The sequence below is a fragment of the Phacochoerus africanus genome, chromosome 4, assembly GCF_016906955.1.
Source record: "Phacochoerus africanus isolate WHEZ1 chromosome 4, ROS_Pafr_v1, whole genome shotgun sequence".
In the NCBI taxonomy this organism is placed as follows: domain Eukaryota; kingdom Metazoa; phylum Chordata; class Mammalia; order Artiodactyla; family Suidae; genus Phacochoerus; species Phacochoerus africanus.
The window spans coordinates 41,016,939-41,037,012 of record NC_062547.1 but is presented as its reverse complement, the minus strand read 5'-3'; the positions used below and the strand labels follow the sequence as shown (position 1 = coordinate 41,037,012).

The window sequence follows — 20,074 nt, the reverse complement described above, 5'->3', positions numbered from 1 at the left end:
TCCTGAACATCACTGCTCAACACGTCTGTGATGATTGTTTATTTGTCTGACCTGTGTTTCTTTTTTCAGCAAACGAAAAGATTGAAGACATCAATGGCTGTCCGAAGAACAGATCGCAAATGGTAAGTGGTCCACGGGCAGCCAGTGTTTGTGTTATGTTAGTGAGCCCTGCCCCTAAATGATATTGACCATCTTGAAAACAGTCACACCACAAGCTTTACTCTGGGGGGTTATATTAATAAACTAACAGCCATTTCCAAATAGCCGTGGTCTGCTCCTCTGACATTTGCTGGCATTTACTGAAAAATGGCTGCGATTTTTATGTAGAGCGTGAGACAGCAAAGATGAAATATGGCCCTTGCTCTTAGAAACAAGTTATGCAGAATCCGTGCAAACATACCCTTGTTTAGAACCTGGGTGGATATGACTCCTTCTTCTTCCTCAGAGACCCACAACAATTTCTGTCTGTGTAGGGTGCTGAGAGAGCAAAGAGGCCCTGAGTGCTGTATCCTTGTGGGGTGGGGTATAGGGACGTGAGAGTGGGGAGAAATCTCACAGATGCCTCACAGAAGAAGCAAATCTGTAGTTCTTTCCTCCAAAGGCCCAGGTGAAGCGGTGGCATCATACCAGCCAGAAATTGGGGTGTGTGGTCTAATTGCCTCTGAAGGTTAGAATGATGTGAGATCAGAACCATCAACAGGAAACATGAAATGTACAATCACCTCCAGACCATTCCCCTGTAACCTTGACAGCGACCTTCTCTCTGACGCAATGTGCTTAAGCTCTGATGTGATAGCTTTGAAAACATCTTTTAAAAAATCTATTCTGTTCTTGCTGCATGTCCTGCACGTAAGCTTTGAATTAAAATTCAGGATCACTGTTGAGTTCAAGAACCATTGAATTGTGATCCTCTTGAGTGCTTACTTCTCCCCTCTGAAATGCTTTTCAAATGTGGCTAGTTCTACAAAGAATGTGTATTATCAGAGTGTGTTAAGGTGATGCTAATACCTATTTAAAACATGAAGACGGCAACTGATGGACTTTTCTTTTCGTGGATGTTAAGTTGCTTCCAGAAATCTTAAAAAAGGCCTAATTTGTTTTTCTAACCTCACCTGGCTCCCTTTGAGAAGACGTAATCAGATAGTCTCATACAGAATACACTGAAATGGACTTCCCTTGTGGCTCACAACATAGCTAATCGGCGTTGCTTCTATAATGGCTGTGGCTCGACCCCCAGAATACACTGAAGTGATTGGCATTCCTTGGGTTTACTGTTTAATTTTCTAAATTGTTCATTATCCTAGTGAGTTGGACAGCCTTTTCAAGGTACCTTTTTTCCCATGCACACCAAGTTTCTTATTAAAAACAGAGTGAGTGTGTGTGGTGGAGGGCGTGTCATTTTTCATGGTACATTCTGAAAGAGGTTCTCTTTTTTCGTTGTTCCACTGGAGATTTTGTTTCTTTTCGTGTGTTCCAGGGAGCAGCCAGTCCTCACCTAGGAAAGTCCCCATGCAGACATCTCATGGCTGCTCTGACTTTTGGAAAAGCTTGCCTGCTATTTTTGCTAGAGCTCCTGCAGCTGTCTGGTATATTAATAATTGAGAAAATTTGGAAGATAGAAGACTTAATTTTAGTGCAAGCATTTTACACATGTAGTCATATCTTCACATGAAAGCAATGTAATATTTTCCCCCTGGGATAGATATGGATGAGTTTGTCCCAGTGCATTTGAATGCATATGTAGAACTGACAGTTGAAGATAGTGAACCTTTTATTCTTTTTGGTGCATTTGTATTTTCTGTGCCTTCTGTTGGAAGAGATGTTTGTTATTAAAGCTCAGTCTTAATACTGTGGCCTTTGATTCTTTTGTGCCAATTTAGTTTATGTAAACATGTTATGTACAAATGCTCCATAGCACCAGTGCAATTTTGTGGTTTCTCCATAACTCTTTCAGTTGTGGAAGTATTGTTTGGTTGGATTTTTTCATGGATTTTTTTTTTTTTTTTTTTTTTAGAACTCAGGAATAGAAAATCCTATAACTGTCTGTGATAATTAGTTCCAGCTTAGAGGCAGGGAGGCAGACAAGGTCTGGTGGCAAAAGTAGCAGAGAATAGTTTAGCACATAGGATGTGAATCCAGGAAAATGTTAGAACCTCCATCCCCATCCTTCCATTCCATGGGAAGTGAGGAAGGGGATGATAAGGACCATGGGGCCATTGTCCTTTCACGTACGTCATGAAACAGTGACGAATCCATAAGCCAGAACTCACCAAGGGCGCAAAGGAAGTCCTGCCCGTGGACGAGCATAGGTGGTGTTCTGGCTCATACGACACCTGTGTGTGCGCGCGCATGTGAGCGTGTGCAGAGCTGCAGCATCTCTACCCACGGGAAGCATCATTCGGGAATATGGCATGGCGGATGAGCTGCCACTTCTAGATTCCTAGAGGGATACACTCCCAGTTCAGCTTTCTTTAGGGCAGCCAGTGATAAAGGGTTGTTGTCATTTGCTAAATGTCGCCTGTTGGGAGGAGCCCGGAAGGGAGGGTGTACAGAGAGCATCATGTCGGCAAAGGAAGGTGACGCAGAATGAGAAAAGAATTGGGGCATGATTAGCTCCTGTGATGGAAGTTAAGCCACGGAGTGTGGGCAGTGGTGGAAAACTTTGCTATATCAGCACGCACGTGTCTGCGCAGTGTTTTATGGGGTCCGAGGCCTTTCACGCTTATGAGCACATCCCACCCCCCGACCCTGCTGTGGACCAACGTGTCACTCCCCACTTCTTTGAAGAGACCAGATGCTGGGGGGCAGAGGGCTGTCCCCAGGGAGAGGCACAGCCAGGACCATCAGCATCTGCCCCTCTGTGGCCTGTGTAAAACAGGACTGTGTCCATGACTGAAATGCACAGAGGCATGGCAGGGGCTTCCCTTCTCCCCCTGCACCCCCGAAAGCCCAGCCTTAGCTTGTGTTGAAGGAGCCCTTTGCTCTGTGTCAGTCTGACCCAGATGCTCTGGGGGCCAAATCCTTGGAGCTGGAGCTGTAGAAACAACACTCCCCCCTCCCCTATCTGTCCATGTGGCCCTTAAATAGGTTTGTGTATGTGCGTCAGAGCTAGTTCAACTGTTGTGTCTGTTTAGTGTTGCCATGGCAACCTGGGGGCATCTTTTTGGTTTTCAAGTGCTGTATTCAGCAGAGTTATGTGTGTTTGGAAGGAGAAACATTGCTTGGAGCTCAGCCAGCCAGCTCTGGGGCTGCCACTGCCTTGAACCCACCGTACTCCTCAACACTGGCTTACTTTGAGCCTAGGAAAGGACACTGCAGGGGGTGGGTTTTGTTTTTAATCATTATTATTTTGAGTGGCTTGCCTTTGTGGTGTTGTTTAGGAGAGGTGCAAAGTTAGCTAGGCTGCTGGCCCCTGCAGGAGAAACCCCCACTCCCTGGCCTGTTGGGCCTGGGGTCATGTGGGGCCTCCTGGCTCCTCCTAGGCCCTCGGGGAGTCCTGCCTTCTTCTTTCGGCCTGTTGAGAGGACGGGCCTGCCTGGGTTTGGGAATGGACAGGCCACCTTCCAGGTCCTGCTCTGCCCTTCTGTGGAATTGGTAACAGTACAGACCTCATAAAGTTTTCCTGAGGACTAATGGGGCAGTGAAAGGGCTAATGATGGATGACAAGAATAAGAATGAAAATAAACTATAAAGCCTATGGAGTGTTTGCCGCGAGCCGGGTGTCATCCTGAGAGCTTCACAAATATCCTCTTGGTTCATTCTTCCAACAGCCCTCTGGGGCAGGGGGCCTGCCGTTCTCCTTTGCCTGTGGTCAGCACTCAGTGAGTCGCGGTTTCTACAGTGATGATTTGTTTCAGTTTTATTCATTCATGCCTTGGGGGCCTCAGAATAAAGTGACCGGCCCTGTCGTCTCTGGATCTCACATCCCCTGGAATTTTGCACACAGCTTGAGCAGCTTGTGGATCCCAAGGCCCCTGGGGCTCCACCCAGGCTTGGTGCCCCTGCTGCGGCTTAGGGCACAGCTCTGCTTCCTCACTCTGTCCTTTCAGGGGGCCCCTGTGGGAAAAGCCAGCACCTAAGTTGCCTAAGCAAGAGGAATTTGCACTTAGACACAGAAGGACAGGGTATTGGGTTTTCAAACTTCTGTTCCATGAGCAGAACACCCCCATTTCCCCCCAAGTAAAATTGTATGGGGCACCTTATATGTGAAAGTGACAGAAACTGAATTACCACTCGACATGGGATCAGGCAGCTCAGAGCAGGGCCATTGTCAATGCCCCCTTTCACCTACCTCTTCCCTTTCCCTCACCTTTCCCTGTCATCATGTTTGCCCCTGAAGTCCCCTTTCAGCAGGCCAGTCCCTGAAAGTACCCAGTGCAGTGAAACCTAGGGACCCCTGCCTGGACATCAGGTTCCAGCTTTGGGTGGATCCAGCCCACTCTCTGGTCCTTCTAAGTATCCTCCAGGAAAAGAGACCATCAACTAGGTCATCTTCACCTCTGACCTCTGGAGGTTACAAGCCACCAGGGCTAGGGAGTTCTCATTGTGGCTCAGTGGGTTATGAACCCGGCTAGTATCTATGAGGGCGCAAGTTCAATCCCTGGCCTTGCTCAGTGGGTTAAGGATCAAGTGTTGCTGTGAGCTGTGGTGTAGGTCACAGATGTGGCTCGTATCTGACATTGCTGTGGCTCTGGTGTAGGCTGACAGCTGCAGCTCTGATTCAGCCCTTAGCCTGGGAACTTCCATATGCCACGTATGTGGCTCTAAAAAACAAACAAAAAAATGAATGAGAAACCAAGGCATCAGGGCTAAGAGCATGGGCTCTAAGGACCAGCTGCTGGTGCCCCACGGCTTATCCCTTAGGGTTACGGTAGGGTCAGGGGTTGGTAACAGTACCCGCTTCACAGGGTTGTTTTAAGGCACAGATGAGCTACTCTGTCTGAAGTGCCTGCACGTCGCTGGGCACAGAGGAAGCACATAGTCCTTGTTAGCTCTTAACAGGGTGATGGCTTTTCAAGGTACCTTCAGTGTTTTTTAAAGGAAGAGATGTTTCAGGGATGGCCAGCCCATCTTTGGCGAGGTTGGTTAGACAGTGTGGCCCTGGATAATCCATGTGACCTCTCAGCACTACCCCTAGGACATGTAGGAAATAACAGTCTTACGAAAAGGGGCAATTATTGGTTCTAATTGGCATGTGTAGACTGAGTTTGAAATGGTTATTTTTTTTGTCTTGGACTACTCACCTCAAAGGCGGAGTGGGAGCTCAAACCTAAGTCTGTATTTTGAGAGCCTGCGATGGACACTTCGGTGACAGAGAAGGGGTGTAATCGTCTCCATCTCACTTCTGCCTCCTTGTTTCTCAGTTGTGCACCCAGTAGGACCAGTTGGCTTAGCTGGGGGTTAGTGAGCAGGGAGGAGAGTGGGTATTTCTGGCGAAGGCCTGAGTTGACCTGCTGATAGGATCTCAAGAGCTGAAAAGGGGGCAAGTGGCCCCTAGGGAAAGGCAGCCTCTTGAGAAGCCCAGGAAGAGCCCTGGCGGCGCCAGGTACCACCGACTGTGTTCCAGGGCAGGGAGAAGGCCGCTGGCATCACGATCAGGTTTCCAGCCCCAGTGACCTGAGCCCTCCCAACAGCTGCCAGAAAGCCAGCCACATGCTTGGGGCGTGTCTGAGATCCTTGGGCAGCTGAGCTGCCCTTGGACCTATTTTTACATGGCCTTAAGGGCACACACGTTCCAAAACCGAGAAGGAATGAAGAAAAGTCCATGGGCCCCTTCGAGTTTAAAACAAAGTGGAACGTCCAGGGCCCAGATCAGCAGTAAGCATCCCCTGCTTCCCACCCAAGCGGCACATCCAGTGTCACTGCACATGTTGTGGCCAACAGTCCCTTCCAAAGTGGGGGCCATCTCCACAGCTGTCTCTGACCTCTTGGATCACGTCTCTGCTCAAAACCATCATTGGCTCCACAGTGACCTCTCCATAGTCTTTGAGCACACACACGAGAGGGGCCTTCATGATCGAGTTACCACCACCTCCTCCCACTTGGCCACTCAAACTCTACCCCAGCCGCATTGAAACTTGGGATGCCCCAAGGATGCCCTGTACTTTTGTGCCTTTGAGTTTTTGTGTTTTGCTTCTTAGGGCTGCAGGTGCAGCATGGGGTTGAATTTTTCCGGCCAGGGGTTGAATCGGACCTACAGCTGCCAGCCTGCACCACAGCCACGCCAGATCTGAGCCTCATCTGCAACCTACGGGTCCTTAACCAACTGAGTGAGGCCAGGAATTGAATCCCCATCCTCATGCATACAGTCAGGTTTTTTTCCACTGAGCCACAATGGGAACTCCCCATGCCTTTGTGATTTTTTTGTTTGTTTTGTTTGTGTGTGTGGTTGGTTTGTTTGTTTGTTTGTTTTGGGGGGGTGGTGCTTTTTAGGGCCACACTCATGGAATATGGTGGTTCCAGGCTAGGTAGGGGTCTAATCCGAACTACAGCTGCCGGCCTATGCCAGAGTCACAGCAATGCAGGATCCAAGCCATGTCTTTGACCTACACCATGGCTCATGGCAGCACTGGATCCTTAGCCCACTGAGGGAGGCCAGGGATCAAACCTGCAACCTCATGCTTCCTAGTTGGATTCATTTCCCCTGCACCATGACAGGAACGCCATGCCTCTGTGTTTTGATGCAAGCTGTCCAGTCTCTTGGGAAAATGTGATGCTTTTCCCACCTGAGGAATGTGACCTTTCATACTCAGGTCAACTGTGACCTCAAGTTGTTGAGATAATTAGGGGCCTGAGGTCCCTTGTGTCCCCAGATGTCCTGTGCCTGCATGTCCCATAAGCTTCTCATCGTGGTTGTCTGTTGAATTATCTTCTTGAAGGAGTTGCCATGTCTTTCACCTGAGGATCTCAGCTCCTAGATGACTTGCATATAGTAGGTGGTTCACAAATGTTGGATGGCTGGACAGACAGATGGAAAGACCAAAGAGGAAGCTGAAGTTCTTTACAGGATTTAAGAAGTGGATATTTAGGAGTTCCTGGTGGCCTAGCAGTTAAGGATTTGGTGTTATCATTGGTGTGGCTTAGGTTCGATCCCTGGCCTGGGAACTTTTACATGCTGTAGGCATGGCCAAAAAAAAAAAAAGAAAAAGAAGAGGATATTTATCATTATTTCTAGAAGTATCTTTCCTTCTCTTATTCCTTTTTTTCTTGATTTGTCCAGAGGACCCAAATAGGACATGGCAGCTAATTTTTTGTTTACTGAATTCTTTAATAAGTTGCTTGAAGTAAGCATTTTTAGACATCCTACAGCTACCAGAGGCTATTAACACTGATAATAAAAATGATGATAATCACTGTTCTAAGTGCTTTACATGTTTTAATTCACTTTATTTTCATAACTCTATGGAGTGAAAAATATATTTTGTTCATTCTGTTCAGTATGGATGTACATGGAGAACTTATACCCTGATGCTATTTGCTGGGCTCTGCCAAGGGCTAAATGTAAGTCACGTTGAAGAATTTCTTGTCCTTTTCCCCTCATGCTCTAGAGCCTAGGATTATTGCCTCGGTCCCTGATTCGGTCTAGGGTTTTATATAATAATGGTAGCAAATGCTCTTACGTGATCGTGGGGTGGTGTTTCAGACATTTTCTCTCCATGAGAACCGATTTTTATCATCATAAAATCCTATGAGAACAGATGCCTTTATTATTTCCATTTCACAGGTGAAGAAACTGAGGCTGAGAGAAGTTTAGTAACTTGCCCCGGGTCACACAGCTAATAAGTGAGCACACCGGGGTTCGAACCCTGGAAGCCTGTCTTTAGAGTCCATTCCCTTAACCATTATGCTCTTCTGCATATGAGGAAATAGATTGAAGAAGAAACATGACTGACATGGAGATACAAAAACTACATTTGCGAGCCCCTCATGTAGGTGAGGGCAGAACTGTGGGATGAGGCATTCATCACGGAAAGGAGATTTGGGATGAAGAATAAACAGGGACTCAAATCAAGCAGGTCTGGGTCTCACATACTGAGCAGGTGTGCTGGGCAAGTCTTTGAAAATCTGGGTCTTTTTCCTCATCTGTGGAAGTGGGATGCTTATGCAAATTGCCTCCTGGTGATGCCTGGGATGAGTGAGCAATGGTATTAAAAGCACCTGGCATCATCCTGGCTCTTGAAGAGAGTGCATTGCACTCACTCCCTCCCCTGTTTACAAGACACATATTTCCTAACTATTGCCTTGCTCATTAAAAAGGTTTCCCATACTCAAAAAGCAGGTACCAGTGTGGTGGCAGAACAATGGACCCCCAAAGGTATCCACATTCCAATCCTGTGACCATCTTCTCTTAAATGACAAAGGGGGTCCTTGCAGAGGTGATTAAGTTAGGGATTTTGCGATGGAAGGATTATCCTGGATTATCTGGGCAGGCCCAGTGTGATCACAAGGATCCTTCCAGGAGGGAGGCAGGAAGGTGAGAGAGAGATGGAGGCAGGATGAGAGGAGAGAGAGGAAGGGGGCGGGAGAGAGAATGAGGTTGGAAGATGTGACTTGGCTGGCTTTGGAGATGGAAGAATAGGCCATGAGCCAAGGAAGGCAGGTGGCCTCTGAAAGCCAAAAAAGACAAGGGAACAGATTCTCCCTAAAGCCTCCAGAATAGATGCAGCCCTACTGATCCCTTGCTTTTTAGCCCTGGAACTGATTTTGGATTTCTGACCTCCCCATACTGTGAGATAAATTAATTTATGTTTCAAGCCACTGAGTTTGTGGTCATTTGTTAAAGCAGCCGTGGGAAACTAATACACTCTGTGGTGCAAGCCAAGTAACTCTTAGTGTATTAGATAGGAAGCTATGGGGGGGTTAGAGCAGAAGCTCATTCTGCCCCTGGGAGCCTCTTGGTTTCTGAGTTGATTGGAAATTGCCTCCCTGGATAGAACACATCAGAATGGTATTTTCTACATGTGTGCATTTATTGTAGGTCATTGCAGGGAAGTGTGGGGAAGTCAGAGGCCCACAATTAATTTCCAGTGCTGTGACACATTGTGGGCCGTGTCAGATACAGGGCTGTTGTGGGAGCAGCAGGTGCTGTTTCATCTATTATTGACAAGTGGGTATGGGGTATTCATGATGCAGATGTAAACTCACAAGTAGGTACTATGCGCTCCAGCTAATGTGTGTTGGTCTTATAATTAGTATGACGTTTAAGCATACTTATGAGAGGCTTATCCTATTTTATCACAGCAAAGCTTTGTTATACATCTAGCATTTAAAAAAATTTTTTAGCCACACCTGTGGCATATGGAAGTTCCCGAGCCAGGGACTGAACCCACGGCATGGCAGTAACCAGAGGCACAGCAGTAATAATGCTGGATCCTTAACCTGCTGAGTCACGAAGGAACTCTAATATACATTTTTTTAATCTCTTAGTTCCATAAAAAGCTCCTTATTTCTAGCACCTGACCTAGCGCTAAGTGTGTTGGAAGTGCTCAGCTAATCTTAGGTGAATAAGCCAGTAAACAATAAATGGTCCAGCCATCCAGAAGCTTCCTAGAGAGTGGAGCGATGGTACCCATCAGATTTTAATATGTCAGAAATACTATGTGCTTTTAAAGGTGATCAAGAAAAGCCAGTTGTCCTAAGAAATGCTCTCAAATCAATCTCTTCTTTCCAAATTTTGTATTTGAACTTCTTTATAGAGGTGTATGGAAGTGACACCATGATAACAGATTATTTTCACTAATAAGGGAAGTCCTGTTTGATTTGGCAAAACCTCCTCCAGCCATGCTGCTCCAACTTTAGCTTGCAGGAGAATCATTACCTGGAGGGCTTATTAAAACGATGCTGGGCTCCCCCCCCCCCAGAGTTTCTAGTAGTAGTTCTGGGAAGGAGCTGGAGAATTTGCATTTTTATTTGCTTTTTCTTTTTTTAAAAAAAAAGTTATTGAAGTCTAGTTAGTTGATGGAGTTCCCGTTGTGGCTCAGTGGGTTAAGAACCTGACATAGTCTCTGTGAGGATCTGGGTTCAATTCTTATCTTGCTCAGTGGCTTAAGGATCTGGTGTTGCTGCAAGCCGCAGAGTAGGTCACAGATGTGGCTTAGATCCAGTGTTGCTGTGGCCATGGCTGTGGCGTAGGCCTCAGCTACATACAGCTTTAGTTCCACCCCTAGCCTGGGAACTTCCGTATGCTGCAGGTGTGACCATAAAAGACAAAACAAAACAAAACACGTGTACAGTGTTGTGTCAATTTCTGCTGTACAGCTTAGTGACCCAGTCATACGTGTGTATATATATATATATATATATATATATATATATGCAGTCTTTTCCTCATACAATCTTCCATCATGTTCTATCCCAAGAGACTGGATATAGTTCCCTGTTCTACAGTAGGATCGAGTACAGAACTAGGTTTCATCCACAAACCCCAAACTCTTGGGTGATGCGGATGCTGTTGGCCTGGTGACCTCACTTTGCCAACCTTGACTTAGAGCTGAGTAAAAAAGGTTTCTTTTTGGATATGGCTGTGCACACACGCATTGAAACATCTAGCAGTTTGCAAAGTTCGTGAACATTTAAAAAATTAATCTCTCTAAAGCATTTATTTAATTTAAAAATTTTAGCAACTGTGGTTTTAATTGAGATGTAATTGACACATTAACATCACACTAGCATGGGGGGTGCAAACATAATGGTTCGACATTGGGATCTATTGCGAAATGATTACCTCAATAAGGTTTAGCTAAATATTTTGAATGAGCCAATCAGTTTACTTCTTGAAAGGAGGATGCCTTAGACCTCTTATCTGAAAACTATTGTAAGGTCTAAGTTGATAGGATGTGAATTGTGCCTGTGGCGGTGGTCTCAGAGTTTGTAAGTGTTTTCTCTACCTTGTCTAGCTCACTTAACCTCTGTGACCCTTGGTTTCCTCTATTGAAAAATTGAGGTGACAATCCTTTAGAATGTTGTTATTCACTGTATCCCCCCAGACATGATCTTTGAGGGTGGAGGCTCATCTATCCATCTGCCCAAATCAGGCATCTGGTGGTTGCTCAGTGAATATTTACTGAAGAAACTCCCATTATACCTATGTTGAGACCGAGGCATTATGAGTGGCAACATGTGGTACCCAGTAAGGTTAAGGAGCTTAGCAAGTGTGAGGACAGGTGGAGAGAGAATAGCTTCAGATCTTCCTGAGCTGAAAGAGAAATGGCGGTGATTTATAACCATGTTGATTGCGTTTTATAGAAAAGCCATCTGGCTTCATGCTTGGATCCACCTCCCTGCGTATGTCTTTAAGGGGCTCCTATGGTTCAGCCTCGCATCAAAGGGGGGTGTTTTTGTATGCCTCTTTGGTTTTTGTTTTTCTGTGAACCAGAACTTAGCAAGGAATTCCTGTTGGCACTTGTTAAGGAATAATGGCATCTTAGCTTATGGCTTCTGCATGTTGGGGACTGGTCAGTAAATGAATACCAGTGTGCTCACTTAAGCAAAGAATGGAGAACAGTGGCCAACAAACTGAGTTCAGGTCCCAGAAGACCTTTTAAAACAAAAACTAAACAACTTCCATATTAGATGAAAATGAGGATACTTCACAAAAAATGATCTTCCAGCTCTTTTTTTTTTTTTCTCTCTTTTTTGTCTTTTTTCCTTTTCTAGGGCCGCTCCCGCCTAGGGGTCCCAGGCTAGGGGTCGAATCGGAGCTGTAGCTGCTGGCCACAGCCACAGCCACAGCAACGTGGGATCCCAACCGCATCTGCAACCCACACCACAGCTCACAGCAACACCGGATCCTTAACCCACTGAGCAAGGCCAGGAACTGAACCCGCAACTTCATGGTTCCTAGTCGGATTTGTTAACCACTGTGCCATGATGGGAACTCCCTCTTCCAGCTTTTTTTAAGGGAAAAAAAAATGGTGATACTGGCTTGGCACTTTGCAGGCAAACATGGGCTAAAACTGGGTAGCAGCTGTCCCCTTTAGGTAGATGTACTCTGCTCTGCGTGAGGCATACTCCCCACCATTCTCTATTGCCTTGTACTCTTTTACTTAGTTTTTACCTCCCTGCCCCCTGCAAACACTTGAGGGGTTTGGCCCCAAACTCTTTATTCTTCTAATGATCATGAACTTTCTCAGAAATCCGAAAATCGGCGTGTGGTAGTTTGAAAAATCCCCTTTTGGGGAGCATTTTGACATCCAAATAACACCTATAATGTTAGTATTGATTTAAGTCCTCTCTGAAAGATTGCAAGCACTATATAAGAACATAAATATCTTCCACAAAATACATCCAGAAGGATGTGGGAGAATCTGCAGGTTCCCAGGCCAGGGGTCGAATCGAAGCTACAGCTGCCAGCTGATACCACAGCAGCGCGGAATCGCAGCCGTGTCTGTGATCTACACCACAGCTCACGTCAACACCAGATCCTTAACCACTGAGCAAGGCCAAGGATCAAACCTGCGTCCTTATGGATACTAGTCGGGTTCATAACCCCCTGAGCCATGGCAGGAACTCTGCCCTTTGTCTTTCTGATGTAAAAATTGGGTTTCGTTTGAATGAATTGATCACGTGCCTTGTCTTGCGCCTGTGCAGGGCCAGAGAAATGATGAAACAGGGTGGTCATTTTTCTCCCCCTCAGCAGTAGTGACGCTCTTGCTGTTAGTATAGGCTTCATGGCTTACAAAACACTCACCAGTAAGTGTGCAAATTCCAACTCTGCCATTTATTTATTTATTTATTTATTTTGTCTTTTTGCCATTTCTAGGGCCATTTCCGCAGCATATGGAGGTTTCCAGGCTAGGGGTCTAATTGGAGCTGTAGCCACCGGCCTATACCAGAGCCACAGCAATGTGGGATCCGAGCCGCATCTGCAACCTACACCACAGCTCATGGGTGATGCTGGATCCTTAACCCACTGAGCAAGGCCAGGGATCGGACCCGCAACCTCATGGTTCCTAGTTGGATTCATTAACCACTGAGCCACAACGGGAATTCGCCAACTCTGCCATTTATTAACCGTGATTTTAGGAAGACAGTTCCACACTCTTTGCCTCTGTTTCCCCACCTGGAAAGTGATGATAATATCTCCTTTATTTAGTGGTGAAAATGAACTGAAATAACAATGTACAGAAAAGAATTTGCCCAGTGTTTCATGTTTTCTAAGAGTATAAGTATTAGTTTCTTGGAGGGAGTCTATAAGGCTTTCATGAAAGGGATAATTATCCCCATTTTACTGAGAGGAAAACTGAGACTCGGGGAAATTAAGGATCTGGCTCACAGCCAGGAAGCGCTGAGAAATCCATGGTTCCTCCACTTTGCCTCTGGTCCTGGGAAGTCCTTAATTTCCCTTTCCCCATTTATTTGTTTGTTTGTTTGTCTTTTTAGGGCCACATCTGCGGTACATAAAGGTTCCCAGGCTAGGGGTCAAATTGGAACTACGTCTGTAGGCCTATACCACAGCCACAGCAATGCCAGATCCGATCCGCATCTGCAGCCTACACTGGAGCTCACCGCAATGCCGGATCCTTAACCCACTGAGCAAGGCCTGGGATTGAACCTGTGTCCTCATGGATACTAGTCAGATTGTTACTGCCGAGCCACAGCGGAAATGCCCTCTCTCTCTCCCTCTAAATTTCCTCTTTGGCAATTTGGTAATGGCTACCATCACAATGCCAGTGACAGGACTTGGCCATGAGTTGACTTTTCCTATGGAGTAGATTTCCACATTGGTGTCAACGTGGTGACAGTCATGTAGAGTTGGATCGGTGGCAGAACCTGACCTGTATCTCCTCTTTCTCACACTTTCCCTGAAAGAACAGGAAGGCAAGAGGAGAAGGACATGTGACCTGGGTTTCCCGTCACTAACTGGGAAGGGTGACTCCTGCTTGCCTTTGTGGGAACTTTTGAGATGAATCAGCTTGGAATGAAAGTCTTCCCCTAGGAGTTCCCATCGTGGCTCAGTGGATAACGAACCTGACTAGTATCCATGAGGATGCGGGTTCAATCCCTGGTCCTGCTCAGTGGGTTAAGGATCTGGCATTGCCGTGAGCTGAGGTATGGATCGCAGATGTAGCTTGGATCCCACGTTGCTGTGGTTGTGGCATAGGCTGACAGCTATAGCTCTGATTAGACAAATGCAAAAAAAATTCTCATAACTAAAGCAAAGAACCTTCGAGGGGTTAGCCCATTGGATGTGGTCTCAGTCTTGCGGGTCTCCATTGAGAGACACTGGAAGAGATTTGCCTCTGAGTTTCAGAATTTACTGATGCTTTGTTTATCAGGAAGGGTAAAGTGCTCTCTTTTCGTGATAACCTGGAAGTATAATTTTAGCTTTTAGAGGGAGGCATCTTCCTAATATGTTGATAATAGGTAGAGTCATATGAAAGGGCCAGTATTTAACCATTTTTTTACCCACAAAATTGGCAATTTTATCTGGTTCAACTGAATACGGAAATAATAACAGAGGTTGACATTATATGACAAGTTGAGAACTGTCACTGTTTCCTCACAAATGCGTTGGCACTTTTGTAGCCTTAGGAAACTCAAGGATGTTCTGTGATAAAGATCTTCCTTGTCTCATTTGTTCTCCTCTTTCAGTGGTTTTGACCACGCCTCTGACATTCTTTCTGGCTGTGGCAGTAAGCAGAGTTGAGAGTTATTATAATTCTTGAAAATATTCTTGATTGCTTTTAATCTCATATAATTTTTGATTGGTTGGCAAGTAGCCTTGATCACAGATTTTAGAATTTCAAGCTATTGGCCAAATCAATTTTCTTGGTGTATTTTGTGTGTGACTTGCAAAATCTCCCAAATTCTATATGGATCTTGGCTTGGAGGCTACAGTTCAGGCTTAACTCTTTAACCATAACCCACTGAGCAAGGCCAGTGATCGAACATGCGTCCTCATGGATGCTAGCTGGGTTCATTAACTGTTGAGCCACATGAAGGGAACTCCCAATAATGGCAATTTTTGAATTACATCTCCTGCAGAAATGAACACAATGGGTGATCTATAGGGCTGAGGATAACAGAGCAGCTGGCTTCCTTCCAGCCATCCTCACTTTGAGAGCGGTCTTGCAGGATTCTGAATGAAGTATCAAAGCATTTAAACTTATCTGCTTGGCTTTGCCTCCCTGATTTCCAATGCTGCCAGGATGCATCTTGCACTGAGGTACCTCATGCATCCTTGGAATTGCAGGCTAAGAGTCCATGGATGGGCTACTCATGAGCAACCCAGAAGCATAAGCTATAGACATTGGCAAATTGGCCAAACTGCAAAACTGAATTTCACAGGCTGGTGTGAGAGAATGGGGCACCAAGCTGGTGAGTCAAGGGTAGTTCTTGGCCTTCATCTATAAATTATAGCCCATTACCCTGTTCCTTTAAGTGTGTTTGAATTGTGAGTGAAAAGATAGATTCGGGTGGTATCTCCAAAACTGAAGATCTGCTTCATGCTTGGGGTGTATCAAGGATCTGCTGTTTTGCTTTATTTTGTATTTATGTTCTGCTGCCTCTTGAGGACTTTCTGGTAGCTTATGGATTTAAGCATGTCAACTTGGCAAAGATATGGAAAGAACCCAGATCTTCTAAAAAGAGCCTCATGTTGTTCCTGTGGTGGGGCAGTAGAAACGAATCTGACTAGTATCCAAGAGGATGGAGGGTTCGATCCCTGGCCTCACTCAGTGGGTTAAGGACCTCATGTTGCCATGAGCTGTGGTGTGGGTCACAGGCTCGGCTGGGATCCCGCATTGCTGTGGCTGTAGCTCCAATTGGACCCATAGCCTGGGAACATCCATATGCCGTGGGTGCGGCCCTAAAAAGCAAATAAATAAATAAAAGAGCCTCTCAAGTCAGTGTCAGGCTTCTATTTAGTGGGGTGATGTTTGCTTAGAGTTTACTCCATTCCATGAGGGAAGGCCGATGCTGTTTCTTCACTACTATTTCCCCTTCCCCTGGGGTGCGGTCTAGGAGTCAGTAAATACTCAGACATCACTTTTCCAGGAATGAATGAGGCTCCTGGGTTCCAGGTGGTTGAAAATTGTCTGATACACACTGCTCTTCCGCCTTAGTTTGAGAGACAGCCATGTATTTAAGGTCTAGAAGTTGGTATCTAAGTTTGTATCCTTTTCTGTGGGTAAAGCCCAAGTTTTCTGCAAAAAGAAACAAACAAAAACTCTTCTTAAGGAAACGACTTGTCTAAGGTTTAAGGTTTTCCCCTGTAACTTAGCAGGGGGGACTTTGACCCGAAAGCTTTTTGTGTTGCTTTTTTTTTTTTTTTTTTTTTTTCAGTGCCACACCCACAGCATATGGAAGTCCTCAGGCTAGAGTTCGAATTGGAGCTGCAGCTGCCGGTCTACACCACAACCCCACAGCCATAGCAAGGCGGGATCCGAGCCGTGTCTGGATCTACACGGTGGCTCACAGCAATGCCTGATTCCTGATCCAGTGAGCGAGGCCAAGGATCGAACCTGCGTCCTCATGGATCTTTCGCTCTCGGGAGATCCGTGGCTATCTAGTGCTCTGCCATTGTGGGATTGTGTGAAGAACCTTTTTAAAGGTCTCTGTAAGGTATCAGATCCTTGACATATGTCAACCCATCTACCCTTCAGTAATGCTATGAGATACTTGTCAGCATTCCTATGTTACAGATGATGAATTTGAGGGCTGAAGCAGTTTGTGATTGTCCTAGGCTTTATGGGTAATTTCTAAAGGAACCAGAATCCAGTGTGGAGTTCAAAATCTGTATCAACAGGTACTGTCCCCTAATAATTGTGATGAAACGCAAGTACTGTTGGGAGAGGTGACGTGGGAGGCCAGTAGCAACCCCTTCTGCCTTGGTGTGAATTGATTCATCAGCGTCTTTCCATGGAGGGGTTGGTGAGAGGCGGCTATGACATCAAGTGATGGAAAAGGAAACTCAGGAGGAAGACTAGAAGAAAGACCAAATCAGCTTGTCTGATTCTCTGTTTTGCTAGAGACCAACACCAGACACAGCTTTGAGCATATCATGGCCTGAGCACTTTTGCCCGGGGGCATTCACATCAAAAGTGACAACATGCTGGAGTTCCCATTGTGGCTCAGTGGGTTAAGAACCTAACATAGTCTCCTTGAGGATGCGGGTGTGACCCCTGGCCTTGCTCAGTAGGTTAAGGATTCGGAGTTGCCGTGGCTGTGGCAGCTGCAGCTCAGATTCAAACCCTAGCCCAGGAACCTCTATATGCCACAGGTGCAGCCATAAAAAGAAAAAAAATAAATAAAAATGAAAGAGCATAAACTCAAATTATTTTTTTTAACGTGACAGCATGCTAATAAAAATTGCCAGTTTTTGGCACCTTCTAAGTACCACACGCACATCCTCTCATATAATACATGGCCACCCTGCATGGTAGGTGTTATGATGCCCATTTTACAGATCAGGTCACTGTGGTTAAATTACTGTTGATTATAATTCCGTAAATGGCAGAATCAGGATTTAAACCCAGATTTGCTCAAATCCCCCAAAGCCTGTGTTATGTCCTGTAAATATCACTCCTTAGCCCTAATTACTCTCCTTTTAGCATCTGTATCAGCTCCTACTTTGGAGACCTCCACTTGGAATAATCCCTTTGGGAATGCTAGGAAGTTAGGGATCATTACCCTGAAATTGTAGTAGGAGAAATGATTGATGTGCAGAATGCTGTCCTGAACAAAGACACATAAAAGCCTCCTTTGAGCCTTTCCAAAGGAAAGATGTTTTCCCTCTCAGAATGGTGGCGTTTTCCCCCTCAGAATGACTGCCATATCCAAAAGCAGATACTCTGCAGAGCTCAGCTCGGAGCATTTATTCGGGAGCCTCCAGAGGGAGGACTGACTTCTATTTTTTAATTTTATTTTATTTTTGCTTTTTAGGGACGCACCTGCAGCATTTGGAGGTTCCCAGGCTAGGGGTCCAATTGGAGCTACAGCTGCTGGCCTACACCACAGCCACAGCCACGCCAGATCCGAGCTGTGTCTGCGACCTACACCACAGCTCAGAGCAACACTGGATCCTTAACCCACTGAGCGAGGCCAGGGATTGAACCCGCAACCTCATGGTTCCTAGTTGGATTCATTTCTGTTGTGCCACGACAGGAACTCCAAGGACTGACTTCTAGAAGTTGGTCACGACTCCCCTTCCAGGTCTCTCCCTTTGTTTCCAGGAGGAATCGAGAAATCAGAAAATAATGGGGAAATGAAACATTTTAAGCAGTTGGAAGCAGAGTGGAAAAAGATAGTTACTGAAGGAATGTGAGATTTTTTTCCAATTTTTTTTTTTCTCCTCTAAAGAGACTTTTTTTTTTGGTATCCATATGGACTTACCCATTTGCTGTAACAGCAGAGAGACTCCTATAAAATTTTTTAAGAGGAATTCTTGATAACATCTTGGAAAGCCGAAGTTATAAATATCATAAAAGATAAGGAGGATAACCTTGCCAAATTAAAGGAAGGAGCCGAGCAAGGCATTAAAGCAGCCCGAGAAATAGTCTGACAGAGGGACTCAAGCCCCATCCAGCCCGAGTCCCGTAGCCTTAAGCTTTCTGTTTCAAAGCCATCGAGAGAGCTGGAAATGACTTCTTCTGGGACAGAGGGTAGGGATCCCATTCTGCTACTGGACAAAGATGGCTTTATGCAGCTGCCAAGCCAGAGGCAGCTTGTGGGGCTCACAAAGGAAGATGCTCTTAAATATTTCCCCACCTAGGAGAATTGGAAGCACCACCAAACATTTCCCTCTTCCAAGATCCCCTTCTAAAATCAAAACCACAGACAGGATCCTGGCCCTGCCGGCTGTGTCCCATGGCAACGTGCATCTACAGGACCACACGGTGGCCTGTGATCATGTGACCCTGTGATGCTGCTGGACCCCCCTCCCCACTGACATAGGTGGACAGTCATGCATCAGGCTGTGGCCCCTAGGGGTGCAGAGGGAAGAGACAGACAGCACTGATGAGACAGGCATTTAGGAGGGCAGTTCCCCAAAGTGCATTTTGGTTTGTTTTCATGGTTGCATTTTTTTTCTCCTGTCTATTCTATTTTTATCTTTGGAAAGTGGCAGGGGAAGGAGTGTCTGAAGAGCATGGAAGCCTGTTAGATAGGAAACAGACCTTCCTAGTACATATGACCACTGGCACTGCCCTGCCCATCCCAGTGCCCAGCCGGATGTCACTGGAACCCCACCTTGAAGGCACTGCCTGAGCCATCCTTGGCACAGCATAGTCCATCCTGCAGCTGGTCAGACTGGAAGGGCCTGGCCTGGCTGCTGTTGCCATGATAATGGGGTGTCAGGGCATCCCTAAGAACCAGAAGGACCCCTGCCTCCTCTTCTTTTGTTCTGTGTCCTCTCTTAAGGCTCTTCTTTGCACACAGGTCTCCAGCCATTTTGATTCTCTGGTGGTTCCCAGAATGTGCTAGGCTGTCTCCTGCATGGAAGGTTTCCAGCCTTCTGTCCCCTGGAATGGGTTCGTTCTTCTCTTCCCCACTCTTGGTGCCCAGCTCACTCTTTTGTCTCAGCTCAACTTCCCCTTCAGTCAACAAACATTCTTGAGGACCTACAGTGTGGCCCTTGCTCTTTTAAGTGCTTGGGGCTGCCTCAGTGAACAGAGCAGGCAAAACGCCCAGAGTTCCCGTCTTGGCACAGCAGAAACGAATCTGACTAGGAATGATGAGGTTGCAGGTTCGATCCCTGGCTTCACTCAGTGAGTTAAGGATCTGGCGTTGCCTTGAGCTGTGGTGAAGGTCGCAGACGTGACTCGGATCTGGCGTTGCTGTAGTTCTGGCGTAGGCCAGCAGCAACAGCTCCGAGTAGACCCCTAGCCTGGGAACCTCCATATGCTGTGGGTGTGGCCTTAAAAAGACAAAAGACAAAAAAAAAAAAAAAAAAAAAGCCCAGTCTCTATGGACTGACTTGCTTGTCTCATCCTTAAGAAATTCTTACCTGACTCCTCATCTCCCTGGGCTTGATCAGGTCCTTTGGTACATGACATATGCTGTTGAGGTACGATTTATTTAATGCCAGTTCTGTATTAGACTGTAGGTTTTATGAGGTCAGGGATTATGTCTCTTT

At 46.1% G+C, this 20,074-nt stretch overlaps 1 protein-coding gene across 1 annotated transcript in view; it reads left to right on the top strand.

The window, feature by feature from the left end:
• The window catches only part of NAV2 (neuron navigator 2), a 365,905-nt gene that overhangs the window by 78,632 nt on the left and 267,199 nt on the right, over nt 1-20,074 (top strand). The window contains exon 3 of the mRNA XM_047776141.1: nt 70-122. Coding sequence (XP_047632097.1) covers nt 70-122 — 53 coding nt within the window. The remainder of the gene's footprint in view (nt 1-69; nt 123-20,074) is intronic.